General features: G+C 38.1%; 1 protein-coding gene across 2 annotated transcripts in view; it reads right to left on the bottom strand.

Moving 5' to 3' along the window:
- Positions 1 to 15262, bottom strand: part of FAM3C (FAM3 metabolism regulating signaling molecule C) — a 47208-nt gene extending 31946 nt beyond the window's left edge. Inside the window, exons 1-2 of one of the 2 annotated variants that reach the window (XM_015134783.3) lie at positions 15010 to 15219; positions 1760 to 1813 (exon numbers count right to left, since the gene is read on the bottom strand). In XM_015134783.3, the coding sequence (XP_014990269.1) occupies positions 1760 to 1772 (13 nt within the window). In that variant the 5' untranslated portion in view covers positions 1773 to 1813; positions 15010 to 15219. 2 annotated transcript variants of the gene reach the window in all.
- Positions 15263 to 15784: the final 522 nt, after the last annotated feature.

The raw sequence follows: 15784 nt of genomic DNA on the forward strand, positions 1-15784 counted from the left end.
CATAAGATGCCCTCTTCCTCCTAGTCACGGACGGCACTATTCTGAGTGTGTTCCAGTTTTTCACAGGCCAAAAAGTACAAACTGCAGACATTCATGCCTCACTGTAAGAAGAATGGCTATGAAGATATTTAAAAGCAATCAGATTAAAAAAAAAATTAGAAGAGATTAGTTAAAAGCAATAAACTAATACCTAATTATCCTTATTCATTCATTCAAGGCAGTTCCCTTAAGACCTATACTAGGAACAGTGCCAAACACAAAATAAGCACGCAGTGAATAATTACTCATCAATTAACTCGGGAATTGTCAGAATCAGAGAAACAGACTAAATGACAAACTTAATTTCAAATAACATGAATTTAAAATTATGTGAGAAACAGTTACTTTATTTCAAATTGCCATGCTTAAATAATGTACTTTAAAAATCATCTGGAGACATGAAATCATAAATAGTAAGTCCTGCTGTACTCAAAGAACAACCCCCCCCCGCCACACACACACACGCACACAGAAAGACACTGCAACACATTTATTTAAACCACAAACAAGCTCTTCGTTTCTGAGAATATTTTTCTTCAACAATTGTACAGTTACTTTTTTAAAAAAATGCTTTATAATTTCACAAGAGATTCAGTTTTTCAAGTTTCTACAAAAGCATTTGTAACAGCCCTCAGTTATGTTTAATAATCATGATGTTTCATCAATTGCGCCTGATTCTACACAATTATGACCACAGTATGAAGACTGGTTTGTTCACCCAGCTTGACTTTAGGCATTTCTAAGAGATGCTCCTTTAGGAAAATAATTGGTTTGCTGGTGAGATGATAATTAAGAAAAAAACTATCTTGATTTTGAGAAATTACAAGTTACCTATGTTGGGCACAAGCTTAGTAGAAATTTCCATGTAAAGTACGCATTTCTTCTAGGGCTTTGGTTGACGGGAAGGGTGGGGAAAAACAGACTTATTTTTACCACACACACAGGAAGAGGTCATCAGCCCCTCCAGTTATTTATAAACGTGTCTTTTTAGAATATTTAAACATAACTACCTTAATATATGAACATCCAATGGTGTTTTTCAATTTTCTCAATATGCTGCTTAATAAACAGATTAAAGTTCTTACACATAATCTCACCTATGCAGATTAAACTTGAACAAAGACTGAGCAAAAACATGTATTTTATCGAATCCTTCACACACATCTTAAGTACATACATGAGAGACATTTAAACTTTAAAACTTTATAACTCATTTTTCTCAAGAAGCTAGAACATAGCAAAAACAAAAATCAGCCTCCCTAGGTTGTCAAACCATTCTTTATATGGGTGTTATATATAGTATTTGGATTTTTTTTTCAGATTTCAGAATATTTGCATCATACTTACCAGTTGAACATCCCAAATCTGAAAATCTGAAACCCTTAATACTCAAATGAGCATTTCCTTTGAGCATCATGTTTTGCTGCTCATAAAGTTTTGGATTTAGGAGCATTTCAGATTTTCAGATTTAAGATGCTCAACGTGTAATTTCAACAAAAGACGTGAACAACAACAACAAAACACTTATGTAATATTGACTAAATGTCCAATTTGTGATCTGCCAACTACCTAAAAATGATGGGCTGGATGATTTAGTTTATTATATTTCAGCTTAACTTTCTCAATATGGAGAAAGATTATTTAACCTCTCCTTCAGTCATTCTTTAACAAACAGGTTACACAAAAAGTACAATTACTTCTACTAAATTAAATATCTTACCTGCTACCCTCATGTTTGGTTTTTCAGTCTATGGCACTTTTCATTAATATGCTCCTAAAAAATCAAAACAAAAAGCAAATATCATTAGCTCTAGAACAAACATTCCTCCTTAGATTGAGTTTGAAATGGGGCATATAAACTAGTAAATTTTATGACATTTCTAAGTACTATGCCAACATTGGCATTTAAAAAAAAAAAAATCTCATCACTGGGCCTGTCTCCTTCCACTGGACCATAAGACCTCAAGGAGGGTCTGTCCTATCCTTCTGTGTTCTCAGCTCTCTAACTGAATGACCAAAGAGTAAAAGTGTGTTATCAAGCTTGTGAATAGAAGAGAACGCCTTCTTATTCTCATGGATTATGCATCTATAAGAAACTTGATATTCAGCTCCAAACCTTCAGTTTGCAGATGATGTCCAAAGAGGTTACGCTGCTTATCCAGTTGTGGAACAAATTATTTGTGGACATGGGGCTAGAATTCAGGTCAGCTGGCTCACTCCAGTACATGATGCCGCTTCAGTTTTGATATGACACAAGTGCCACTACCATAAGCATTTACAGCAAGGGCTTCCTATTTCAATACCAGGGACCTCTTCATGTTTTTCAATTTAAGTTTGTAAAATAATATGTTAAGAAGTACAGAATTGCAATTGTAAATATCCCAGCAATTATCATGATTGACAGAGTAATCAAATGGATCAACTGTTCTTTGATATTACTGTAATATCAACAAGAAACGGATGCTGGAAAAAAAAATCTGTATGTGCATGGGTGTTTTCCTCCTAAGAAATAACTCAAGATAGGTGACATTTTGAAAAGAAAATGAAAAAATAAGTAAGTTTGATAAGAAAGCCATCTTCAAGTTTAGCTGGAGAGCTTCCACAGTCAACTCAATCTATTGTAAAGGAATGGAATTCAAAAGGAAATTTTGATGGATGAATCACATTTGCCAGGAGTACATATCTCTCTATTTTAGATTGTATTTTGATATTTATGTTTCAATATTGTTGCCTGATCTAGCAATTCACAGAATGTGTCAAGAAAATAACAATAATGGCACATCCCTGAAGGACACTGAAAAGAAGTGAGACATGCACTTGTTTTATTCACTGGACTAGGCAGGTGGGCTTCCGGGGGGCTCTGGGGGGCGGGGGAGTCTGGACAGCACCCAGAAGTCCAATGCTCTTAGGCTAGCTCTCTTTCTTCTGCACAACATACCATAAAGAAAAAATGACACTTAAACTGAGTTGTGCGTTACTGATTTCCTTTGTTAATTATCTGAACACCTTCCACGTAATAGAAAAAGTCAATGTTATATATCTATTTTAACTGCTTAGCCACAGGCTAGGAAAATACTAAAAGGAAACAAGGTACTGAAGTATGTACAAACCATCACATAAAAGCAGAAAAAAAAAAATCTCAGCTTTTTAAATGAAAACTCCAACTGGTTATAAATCCTCTGTTGGCTTCTGGCAAAACTGAACTCAGCTTTCACAACACATACATGCTTTTCCTGCCAGCTAACATTCCAGAATAACTTCACTCTTACCTGAGTGTGACCTAGGAAAATTTCTTTGAAAGTGTGATAAGAAGTTACACACCAGGTACTTTATGTTCTATTTCACTGTTTCCACGGTCTGCTCAGGCCACACCTTATGGTGGCTGCTGCATGTACCCGCCACCTATTTGTATCTCCCAACAAGCCTGGGTCTAAACTCATCCCTAAGACCACAATATAAGCAATGATGATTGTCTAGCTGAATACAACTGTTCTCAGTTAAAATTTCTCAGATAATTCACATTTAGTAAAATTTCTAAATTAAAATCTCATCAAATTAAATCTCAGTCATAACATACCTCAATTAATTTCCTTAAGAGCAAATTAATGATTGAAGAACCTAAATCAGCATAGGAGTATTGAACATATTTGAGAGCAAATCAAGGAGCATCTATGTATGATGATAATGTGATAATTCTAAATCATTCCTATTTGTCTTCTTAGAGGGGATATGTAAAAGCAAAGAAAATATTTACATACAATAATCTTATAGGGAGGAGGGAAGCAAAAACTTAATAGAAACTTCGGGCTGAAAACCATCAATAATTTAAACAGGATTGAACAGGTCCAGAGAAAAGGAACACAACAGTAAAGGGAGAAAAAGGCCTTTGCTAGAAATTCAGAACTCTAAATCTAGAGGCAACAGGTGAAAGGGCTTATATATAAGTATGTTCATTAAAAGGTAGAAATATAGATATTAGAGCCACTTACCCAAACCAGAAAATGAGTCATAGAAGGATATTTTTAGGATGGAAAAAAAAAAAAAAAAAAAAACCCCAAGGATAGTACATTTATACATTTGCTCCAAAATGTGTTACATAGGCCAAAATTTGTTTTAGTGTTTTTGATAAATATATGTCACTGAACCAAATCCAGTTGCTAATATGTAAGGTTCATAATCACCTAAGATTCAACAGCAAGGACAGCCACCACGATGCCCCTGGGCAATGAAACACTAAGCTGGAAAGAGCGCCTGAACTAGGGCCTCAGGGGGACGTACTAAACTTCTTTACATGGTTTACAATTTCAACATTCCTTTGGCCCCACTATCTACTCTAATTTGGTGAAGTTTTGTTACTCAGGTAGAAATCAAGCTACTATGTGAATAAGGAGTCATTGTTCCAGAATCAATTAACTTCAGGAACAACAGAGTGAAATCGAAGGTCAAGTGATACTTCCATTATTTCCTTGAGAAGTGGACTAAATCACATATACCACAGAAACATCATTCTATACTGATAAAATTCGTCATAAAAAAATTATTTACCAGGAGGGGGATGTCTTGCCAGTTAACATAAACCAAGTATGAATACATACTTATATGTCAGTGCAATTCACACACATCCTTATTTTATGTAATCTTCCCACCAGCCTCTAGTTGCTGGGGGTATTAAAACAGCAGCATAGATGAGATCAGGGGATTTCGCAAGGGTCACATGAAGGGTAAGTAAGAAGCTCACACTACAAACAAATCCACTTCCTTTTCACTCCAGCTGTTCGCTGACACACTCTAATATAAGAGGTTTGTTGACAAAATGTCATGCCAATCAACTTGGCTTTTGCAAACTGCTTTGGGAATTGCTGCAGACTATCCACTCCAGCAATTTAACAGTATGTCAAAATGACTAAGCTTGTGTATTAGAACCTCTGCTTGAAATGGAAATGATACAAGAAAATGAAACGTACAAATACACCCTTTGACGTTCATACTTAACAAACAGCACTTAATTAAACCAGAGGAAAATACAACAAGTTACCCTCTACAAATAGAGAAACTATCATTCAATTCAATCCAACTTCAACTCAGTGCTGGACAAATGACAATTTTAACTGAACCAACTTAGAAAGTTCCCATAATTCTAATAAGGGATTCTAATAAGTAAGGGAGAATTCACCTTCTTTGCCTATCTTTAAACTGAGACAACGCCTTCAGACTCAGATCAGACTATACCATTCATTCTCCTGGACTGTCAGAGCTTGCCAGCTTATCAGATCTTGGACTTCCCACCTTTCATAACCTCATGAGGCAATCCCTTATAACAAACATACACATATATATGTATACACACACACACACACACACAAATCATATACCTGTATACAAATAAAGCTATCTCCATATGTATAAAGAATATATGCCTATATATCTAGAGCTGTATCTATATATACACACACACACATATATATAATTGGCTCTATTTTTCTATAGAACTCAGACTAATACAGACCAGCTCAAGAACAGAATGTAAAAAAATTAAATTTTTATCCCCAGAGCATTTAAAGTAGAAGAGAAAAATGAGATTATAGCAAAATCAAAAGAATGCTACAACTAAAAGAGTCACTAGGGTAGGTTACTCTGACGTTACATTTACAAACAAAAGCATGGTATTTTTTAAAAAACCTGTTTGCTATAAATAACTACTTTTATGTGAGTAAAACAGGGCAACCGTTGGCAAACTTTTCTGTAAAAGGGCCAGATGGTAAATATTTTTAGGCTTTATGGACCACACAATCTCTATTGCAATTACTCCACTCTGCAGTTGTAGCTAGAAAGCAACCATAGCCAACATGTGAACGAATGGGTCTAATTATATTCTAATAAAGCTTTCTTTATGGACACTGAAATTTAAATTTCATAAAACGTTCATGTGTCACAAAATTATCCTTCTTTTGATTGTTTTTAACCCACTTAAAAATGTGAAAACCAGTTGTGGCTTGTGGGCCACAGAGGCCTAGAGGTTGTACTTTGTCAACCCCTAATAAAAAGAAATAAAAATACAAAATTTAAAAATAAAGGAATAAACACCTTTCTCAACCAGGCCCTAATAGTCCAACTTTTTTTTTGCTGGGCTATGTGCAGGACATACAACTTCCACATGCTTCGAGAGGTCCTCTTAGAAGTACTACTACGGAAGTAGGACAGATGAAACAATCCTCATTTCTATGCCCCATAAGTGTTCATCAAACATTTTCATAATCTGCTCTCCATGGAAAGAAGCATAATTCCATGAGAAACAACAGAATGGATCCTCTTCAAAAGGAAGAAAAAAGTCCCTCCCTTTCTGTAGATGAAGCTATCCATCTGTAGCAAAGTTGGAAATCAATCTAGACGCTGTTATGTTTCCAAACCAACCCCAGGGAATGTAAAGAAACCAATAAAAATTAATCTTACTATATTATACTTCAGTAACTATAAAATTATGTTCTTGGGAAAAAACTGACATTACTATTTCCTTTATGTGGGTGTTTATAAGGGATTGTTTTTATGATAGGCTTAAAAAAGAGTGAGGTAAATGTGCATTTAATGCTTAACAAACTTCTAAAATTCCAAATATTAAGCTTTAAAAAACCTTGTCTTTAATAACAAGTTATTACTATTGCATATACAGACTGCTGTCAAGTACCCTGTCTCCCCTGAATGCAACTATACACACATCTTTGCAAAGCTGGCTACATTTCTGAAATAACAAAATGGAAAGGAATAAGATGACTGCGTCTGAAAAAATATTAACATTTAAAAACTCAGTAGGATATCTGAGCTGCTATCATTGTGTTAGAAATATTGTAACTTTAACAAAATTTGGTATTTTTAACACTAAAGGCTCGAAAGAAAAATCCAGTTACTAACTTGAGAAAGTATTTAATACTAGCAGGATACTGAATCCTAGAAGATACACTCTTTTAAAAGAAATCACCATTTTAACCCACACACAAACACATACACACACACCCACACACACACTCCTGTTATACAGCTTTAGAGGTGGGTATGACTTGATCACGAACAAAGGGAGATTTTTACATGACTACCTGCAACTAGAAAAGTATCCCAGATTTTTAAAGAATCAAGTTAAACTTACATTTTGAAAAGGAAAAAAAAGGAACAAAAAGAAACAAAATTGGGGTGCAGGGAGAGGTGATCCACATGAATTCTACAATACTAAGAATGACCAATGTTTCAAAAGATCACCAATGATTACAATGTAAATGTATCCACTCCCTCTGCAAAGGGCCCCCGCCCCCCACAAAGGAATAGACCAAAAACTTATAAACAATGGCTCAGGTGAACCAGTAAGTGTTTTAGAATAAATGTTTAACCTTCTGTTGAAAATCTTGCGAAGAGAAGAATATAGATGATCTATGCCTGGATTTTTGACAGTTTTCTGAACCAACATCATCTGGCTTTCCTTATTTTCTTGAGTAGCATCAAATTGAAATTACATTTAAAAGAGAACATCTAAATGTGGCTAGGAAACAGAAATAGAATTAGAAGTATACTATGGAAAAACACAAATGAGCCAGAAAGTGTTTTTAAATTTCCCCTAGAATGTTAACCAATGCCAGATATGAAGCAAATTGGGATTGTACTAGGCAAGTTTAGCTTTCCTCCACAATCCACGACAAACTGCTCTGCCTTGCTTTTCATTTGGCGCTCCTGACAGTGAACAGAGAAAAACACTTCAGAAAACTTCTATCTACGGCAATTTAGATAAAATTCCATTCTTCTAAGAATGAAATTGGTAAAATATAATACCTGCTTCTCCCTCCACTTAAAAACAGGTTAGCAAAAGTGCTCAGCTAAATCATGCAAGTGCCCCATCTAGGCCAACTTTTACACAAAGACTTAGTGTAGGGAGAGGTAGCCAAGCCTGTCGGACCATACACACTACATCCTGAGGACATAAGTATTCCAATACGATTCATCTCAATGTTAAGAATTTCTTAGTACAACCCCTTCAATCAATGTGAATTAGCTAAAGAGACCTAGTTATTCTTTCCTTTTCAGAAATCTGGTATTTAGTGGATCAACAAGTATTGAACCATGCCTTCTAAAACACTTTAAGGAGCTAAAAACTAAATGAATCTGTGTTCTTCTGCTCCTCTATACCCAAATATAACATGGCTAGGCAACTTTTTCCTCACAAAGATATTTCGTTTTCCAAGGTAATACTACTGAAGGAAGCACCTAAAGCAGGTGGGGTTGCTCTTCACTGAAATCTCATTAATGGGGAAAGATTTGTTCTAACCTACAGGTATGCCCTCATTCAGTACCCAATATGCCACTACAGCATTTCTGAGTTGGCAGCCAGAGTTCAGGTTTACTCTGACACAGATTTGGTGTTTACCCCAAATATTGCCACTACATCCTACCACTACTCAGTGCAAGATGCTACACGACTGGGGTATATGTTTATAATCACCTAGCTGGTATTAATGAGAGCTGTGGACTCTCTAACAGGAAAGCGCCAAAAAAAAAAAAAAAAGGTAGAAATCAAATGATCATGCCACACCTTACTATTTCAGTGAACTATAATTACAAAACAGAAATCACTGAAATACAAAGAGGATAGAAATCAGACATCTGAACTGAGCCAGCAACATCTAAATGACTGGAAATGAGTAGGACGAAATTAATATGGTGCCAAACTGGAGTCTACTACACCCCCATATATACCTAAGTTGCATTTTAAAACAAAGTTATCAGTAGAATTTTCATTACAAATAGATGTCAACTAAGGACACCTTATATAAACTCCTCATTGCAATCAAATAATTTACATGGTAAAAGATCTGAAGCACTGCTGCTTTTTAACTTTTTAAAATCTCATATCCACTGTGCTTCATAGTAACCTGTTAAGATAATAAGAGAAGCCTCTGGTTGCCAGGCACTTAATACCCTATTCTATTTATTTTAAGGTGCACATTGCTTCCCTCATTTTAACTAAACTCAGGATAAGGCTTACAACCACATTTTTATTTCTTAGTAGTGAAACCACCATTGCAAGATTATAACGGAGATAGCGAAAAAGATCTGACCTAACCAACTCCATCTTGCTTCCAACCTCCAAGCTGTCCTTGTTCATTCCTGGGCATAGCCCATAACTTTATATGATGAACTTTATAGGGATGAATTTAGTTTATAGTTTAAAACAAAGATGGTAACAGCCCTTATCACAAAACAAACCTCCTTCTTGCCTGGGGACTAGACTGCCTTTGCAGGACTAACAAATTAGCCACAAGATTAGAAATTAGGGTTTAGGAATCATGCAGCTGAAAGCTACCAGATTCTGACCCTTATGATCTATGGCATCACAGATTCAATGAAACATCACACGTTCTGTGAACCTCTTACTACAGGGTTACCTATAGCATGCACACCAGAATTACTAGTGTGTTTTTTAAAATACAAACTCCTGAGCCAACTGCAGACCTGGAGAATCAGAATCCCTAGGAGTGGAATTAAAACTCTTGCATTTTTTTTTTTAACAAGCTCCCCAGATGACTGACATTCGTGCTCAGATCTGAGAGCTTCAGATCTACAGCACACCAATCCAAACACACAGGGAAGGCTGGGAGGGGGAAAGGTGAGGCAGATCTAAACCAAAAAAGCTCAAAAGTAAAATTCATATGACAAGATTTTTCATTCTTTCTGGAACAGTCAACCTGCTTCCAGAACAGGTCTTCAGATAACAACAGATAAAACAGGAGAAAACGTGGTGAGGAATAAATAATAAAGAACTCCTGTTTGCAGTGGTTAAACCAGAGTACTAGATTCAAAATTACTCAAATGTTTTCTTGCAGTTTTTACTATCTACCAAAACAGAATTTTGCTTAAAAAGTTATAATCCACTTAACGAAATGAAATGGTGATTGGATTTCTGCAACGGAGAGCACAAACATACCCAAAACAGAAAACAAGACAGACCTCTACAAAATGACATTCAGTTTTGCCTGTTTTGAGTTCTATAATTGTTTAAACATTTGTGATCTAAGCTACCTTAATCCTACAGCACACCATTCACGGAGAAATGGATAGATGAATGAATGGATGGACAGAAAGAAAGAGCTATTCTTAGAAACAACGACAACAATAAAATGAAATACATTAATAATTACAGGTTGAACATAAATGGGGTAATGAAGTGTCCCGCTTATAAACTGCTAAAATGAGATTAGAGAAAGGTACACATTTAAACACAGTAGAACTGCTATCTTCATCTCATGTAACTATTTTACATTATACTAGATGAGAAGTTACAGGTTCCTGTTCTAAATGTTTAAGAATTCCCTTAGGTATCCACTCTACTTATGCTGTTTTTAAGTAGTCTGCAGAATTTAAGTGCACCAGGATAGACATAATTCCATCAGTCACACCCTCCAAATGAAGAAACAGAGAAACAGAATGGTTCCATTGCCCGAGGGCCCTGGATGAAATGCAGTATTGGCACATCATTTGTACCACAAAAACTGAATGAGAATTAGCACTGCTGAAGTAAATTAAAATGAAAACCAGGCCTGAAGAATCCCTGAGCAGACAAAACCAATCAGGACTCCTAAGTGACATCAACCTTACTTGATTCACAAACACAAGCAAAATTGGAAGTTACTTCTTATAAACGCCTATGCTAAAGAAAAAGAGAACTTAAGCTCAACCAATCAGAAACATCCAACAAACTTCTAATTACCCACCTAGCGGACTTTCCAACATGATAGAGCAAATAAAACAACTGTATGACTGTAGCCAATCAAATATTTTCTTTGCTTTACATCTGTGACCCTCCTACAAAAGCCTCCCTCCTGCATTCCCCTGGTGGAGCTCCCAGATCTGGTTTGGAGCTGCTCAATTCATGAACTGTTCAAATAAACTCTAAAGTTTATCGTGCCTCAGTTTAACTTTCTTTAACAGCAAACACCTGCAAAGAACAGACAGTAAGATGCTTCTACTGTAAAATGTTGTGCAAACGTATTGTATTAGTCGGTTTTTGCACTGCTATAAAGACTGGGTAATTTATAAAGGAAAGAGGTTTAACTGACTCAGTTCCATATGGCTGGGGAGGTCTCGGGAAACTTACAATCATGGTGGAAGGCTAAAGGGAAGCAAACACCTTTTTCACAAGGCAGCAGGAGACAGAAAAGTGAGAGTGCAGGAAAAACTGCCATTTATAAAACGATCAGATCTCTTAAAAACTCACTATCACGAGAACAACATGGGGGAAGCTGCCCCCAAGATGCAATCACTTCCCTCCCTCAACACACGGGGATTACAATTTGAGATGAGATTTGAGTGGGGACACAGAACCAAACCACACCACGTATCAACTGAACCAACTTAAAAATCCATTTTTGTTGACCTTGTGTCCTTCAAAACTCATTTAATAATCACTTAACTGCAGGTAATGAATGGTATGTTAGGTAGCACACCTGATACCGTAACAATACGTTAGCAAGCCTTGTAGAGATTATGACAAAAATCAATTTAGAGATGTTCATATAACTTTCTCAACAGCACACAAAAACTCAACAAATGAATAAACAAAATGCAGTACATACCAATGAAATGATATACATGTAATGGTGTATATGAATGGAATACACAATGGAATATTACCCATAAAAAGTAATGGAGTACTGATACCTGCTACTGATTTAGAGGATGAACCTCTAAAATATGCTAAGTGAAAGAAGCCAGACACAAAAGAACAAATATTGAATTATTCAATTTTTAGGAAAACCCATCATAGATAAATTAATAGAGGCAGAAAGCAGATGAGTGGTTGCCGAGGATTGGTAGGGAGAAGGGAATGAAGAGCAACCGCTTAATGAATATGGGGTTTCCTTTTGCGGTGATGAAAATGTTTTAGAAACGTGATGGTTCATAAAACTGTGAACGTGCTAAACGCCACACTTTAAAATGGAAAATTTGGCCAGGCATAGGGGCTCATGTCTGTATCCCAGAGCTTTTGGAGGCTGAGGTGGAAGGATTGCTTGAGGGCAGATTTGGCCAGCCTGTGCAAAATAGTAAGATCCTGTCTTTTAAGAAAAAAAAAAATTAAAAAATTAGTCGTGTGTGGTGGCACATGCCTGTAAACCTAGATAATCCACAGGCTAAGGTGGAGTTCAAGGCTGCAGTGAGTTAGGATGACACCACTGCACTCTAGTCTGCAGAAGAGTGGGGTACCCTGTCTTTGTAAATAATGTAATAAAATGAAAAATTCTGTTATAGGAATTTAATTTAAGAAAGAAAATTGGAAAAAAAAAAACTCACTGGAGTTGGAAAAATCATGAATAGCAGATTTTCAAAATTAGATTAAAAATAACGGAAATATAAAAACAGCTTCAATCAAATGGAGCAGGCCAATGGAGAAGAAAATGAAAGAATATTAATGGGTACACCGGAGAGGCGTAGGGGTATTACAACACATAATTTCCTCCTCCGAGAGGAAGACAGCTGATTGTGTCTCAAATTGCATTAAAAGAAAGTACAAAATCTTTTAAAACTTTAAAGATTTGGGGAAATTACCTGGTTCAGTCTACTCAATCAGATTAATAAAGTACTGCATGATATTAGGTAATTTAGTCAATGCCACTCTTGAAATAACTAAATACAGAACCAATGCTTCAAATCCTGATCATCTGGTCCCAATAACAGAGATGCTTCTGGACTAAATTCAAGACAAACTTTTCTACTGTATCAAGGTCTCACAAAAATCTATCTAGCTCAGAGCTAACATAAAAATCTTTTGCTATTTGGGTCTTGTACCTTTCAGCTTTAAGAAATGGGTATAAAACTGTGAAAAACAAAAAACAAAAAACAACATAAACTCCCTCAGAAAAAATAAAGTAGCTTTGTGAGTGCCCAGGCTGTCTTATTCAGAGTATCCATGATATCTATAATTACTGGCACATGGTAGGCACTCCAATATTTTTAAGAGTATAAAAATTTTTGAAAAATGAGATGAATCATTTAAAACCTAAAATATATGGTGAAAAATATATGAGTCTTACGATACCCCCACAGGGAACATTACTTTTTGCCATTCCATAGCCTCTTAGCCTTTTGAATCTGTTTTCCAATTTCCTTTTCCTTTTTAATGTATCTTCATAAATTATGAAAGATTAGTTGGCAATGCTTAAGGCAGCAATCCATATTAAAACTTTGTAATTGTAACAAAACATCCATTAAGTTTATTTTTAAAGTCACTTTAAGCCAGTAGTATCTTATTTTTACTCCCTTTTGAAACAGAAGCCCCTTACAATGAGGATTTTGAGAAACCTGTCCTATGTCCTTCTTACAAAGTTCCCATTGGTAATTCAGATTGAGAATCGCTGGACTCAATCTCAGGTTGAGAATCGCTGGACTGAACTCCTTTTATTGGTTCCAACTCTTCCTATTTCTTCCTATGAAGAAATGCTAGTCTTTATTGAGCTGAGAAAACATTACAAGAATCTGTGAAACAAAGCTTCTAACACCTGTATAAAACTGAAAACCTTGTGACTTAATTGGTAAACAGCCAAGAAACACAAGAGACTACTAGCAGCCTCCAGAAAGAGGTACAGGTCAATGAAGTGACCAAAACCGGATGCTGATTTGCTGATTCTGCCAATTTCTTGTTAAATGGCTTTCAATAAGTGATTAACTTTTATTTTCTAAATTCAATGGAGATCTGCTGGTACTCTGTAAGTTACAAATGTAACTGCAAGTTGGCCACAAGTCCAAAGGGTCTGGGCCTCTGCTATCAGCATCGACCTTTACACTCTGGGAATTCATATTTCCATCTGTAAAACTGGGGAAGATAAAGGGACTTATTCACTGAGCTGTTGTGAGAATAAATGAGCACATGAAACCATTTGGCAGTGCCTAGTACACAGTAGGCAATCTAATATTATTTATGTCATTGTATCCATATATATGGATACATACATATATGGATACATACATATGGATACATACATATGGATACATCTATATGGATACATACATATATGGATACATCTATATGGATACATACATATATGGATGGATACATACATATATATGGATACATACATATATATGGATACATACATATATATATGGATACATACATATATATTGGATACATACATATATATGGATACATACACCTGGCTAATTTTTGTATTTTTTAGTAGAGACGGGGTTTCACCATGTTGGCCAAAAAGAAACAAAGGAAAAGTCCTATCAATTAGACAGCAGTTCTGTATTATAGGCAATAACATTTTTTCTTAAAAAAAAAAAAAAAAGGTAGAGGATGATGGAAACCGCCCCTCCCACAAGCAAAACAGCTGGAGCTCTCAATCTCAAATTGCCAGTCCGTCACTCACATACTCAGATCTAGGGCCACTAATCATCCGTGGTCCCGAGCTGTGAGAGCAGTAGCAAACAAATGGGAAGAAAAAGAAAAGACAACGAACATCAAAGGGCTGGATAGGTTGTAAAAAACCAAAAGTACCTCTAGTATAGGGGACACTAAAACTTTACAAGTGAGTCAAAACGGCCCCCTACGGAGTTGAAATGCAACACTCAACTCCGTCTCCGCCTCTCGGAGCTCTCAGCCTACACGCTGCAGGGGGCTTGAGCCACCGCCAACCCGGGGAAGACGCGACCCAGGTGCCCGCCCCAGGCCGGGGCGCCCAGAGCCAGCGCCAGGTGCAGACGCCGCCCCGTCTCCGCGGAGCCCGGGGATGCCCATGCCGGGGCGGCGGCGGAGAACCCCGGCCAGCGGCTCTTCGGGACCCCGGTCCCGCCTGCGCCCTCCCCAACAGCCGGACACGCCGTGACGACGCGGCCGGGCCCCGGGGCCCGCCCCCGGCCGGCGACCGCAGAGTGCGCGGAGGCTGAGGACGTAGGTGGGCGTCCCCCTCCCCCGCCCTCCTCCATCCCTCCCCGAACCTGAGCCCCGGCTCCGTTCGCTTCCCAGCCGTCTCACCGGCCTCCCTCCCGCCTCTCCGCCGTACGCGCCCGCCTTCCGGCCTCCCAGCACTCAGTCCTGCCGGAGGCCGACGGGAACCGCCGCCTCCAGCTCGCGACTCCGCTTCCTCTCGGACTCCTCCTGCTGCCCCTCACCCCCGCGAGTGACCAGGAGAAAGCCAGCTCGCCGCTGGGCCTCCTCCCACGCTTCCCCGCCGCGACCAATGGGCCCCCGCCGCCTGGAAGCCGCGCCCGCCCCCTGGCGGTGGAGGACCAAGTGGGCGGCCGGGCCTGCCGGAGGGAAGCGCCGGAGAGCGGAGGGAGGGGTCTGCGGTCCCGCCCGCCGCCCCCGGCCCGGCGCTGCACAATCTGAACTTGCCACGTGGGAGCTGCCGCGGCGGTAGCCCTGCGCCGGGTGGCACTACGAGAGGAAGAAAAATGTGTCACTGCTTTCTCCCCACCATTCACACGCACAAAATCTCAGCCTCAAGAGCAGAACATTTTAAATGACCCACCCATCTCAGAGATGCGCCAGCTAGGTCATCTTAGATATCTTGAGATACCTGAGATGGTCAGATCCACCAAGGACCTTGGGTTGTTTGCCGTTTGACTTCTTGAATCCTAGGAAACTGATTCTGAAAATCCTACTGTCCAGCGTCGTTAGAATTCTGATCACCTTTAATGCACCACGCAAGAAGAAAAGTAGTTCTTGCATTTTCCAAGTCACGTTTATTTTTAAAATTATGACTACACAATA

Source organism: Macaca mulatta, chromosome 3 (genome assembly GCF_049350105.2).
Source record: "Macaca mulatta isolate MMU2019108-1 chromosome 3, T2T-MMU8v2.0, whole genome shotgun sequence".
Lineage (NCBI taxonomy): Eukaryota > Metazoa > Chordata > Mammalia > Primates > Cercopithecidae > Macaca > Macaca mulatta.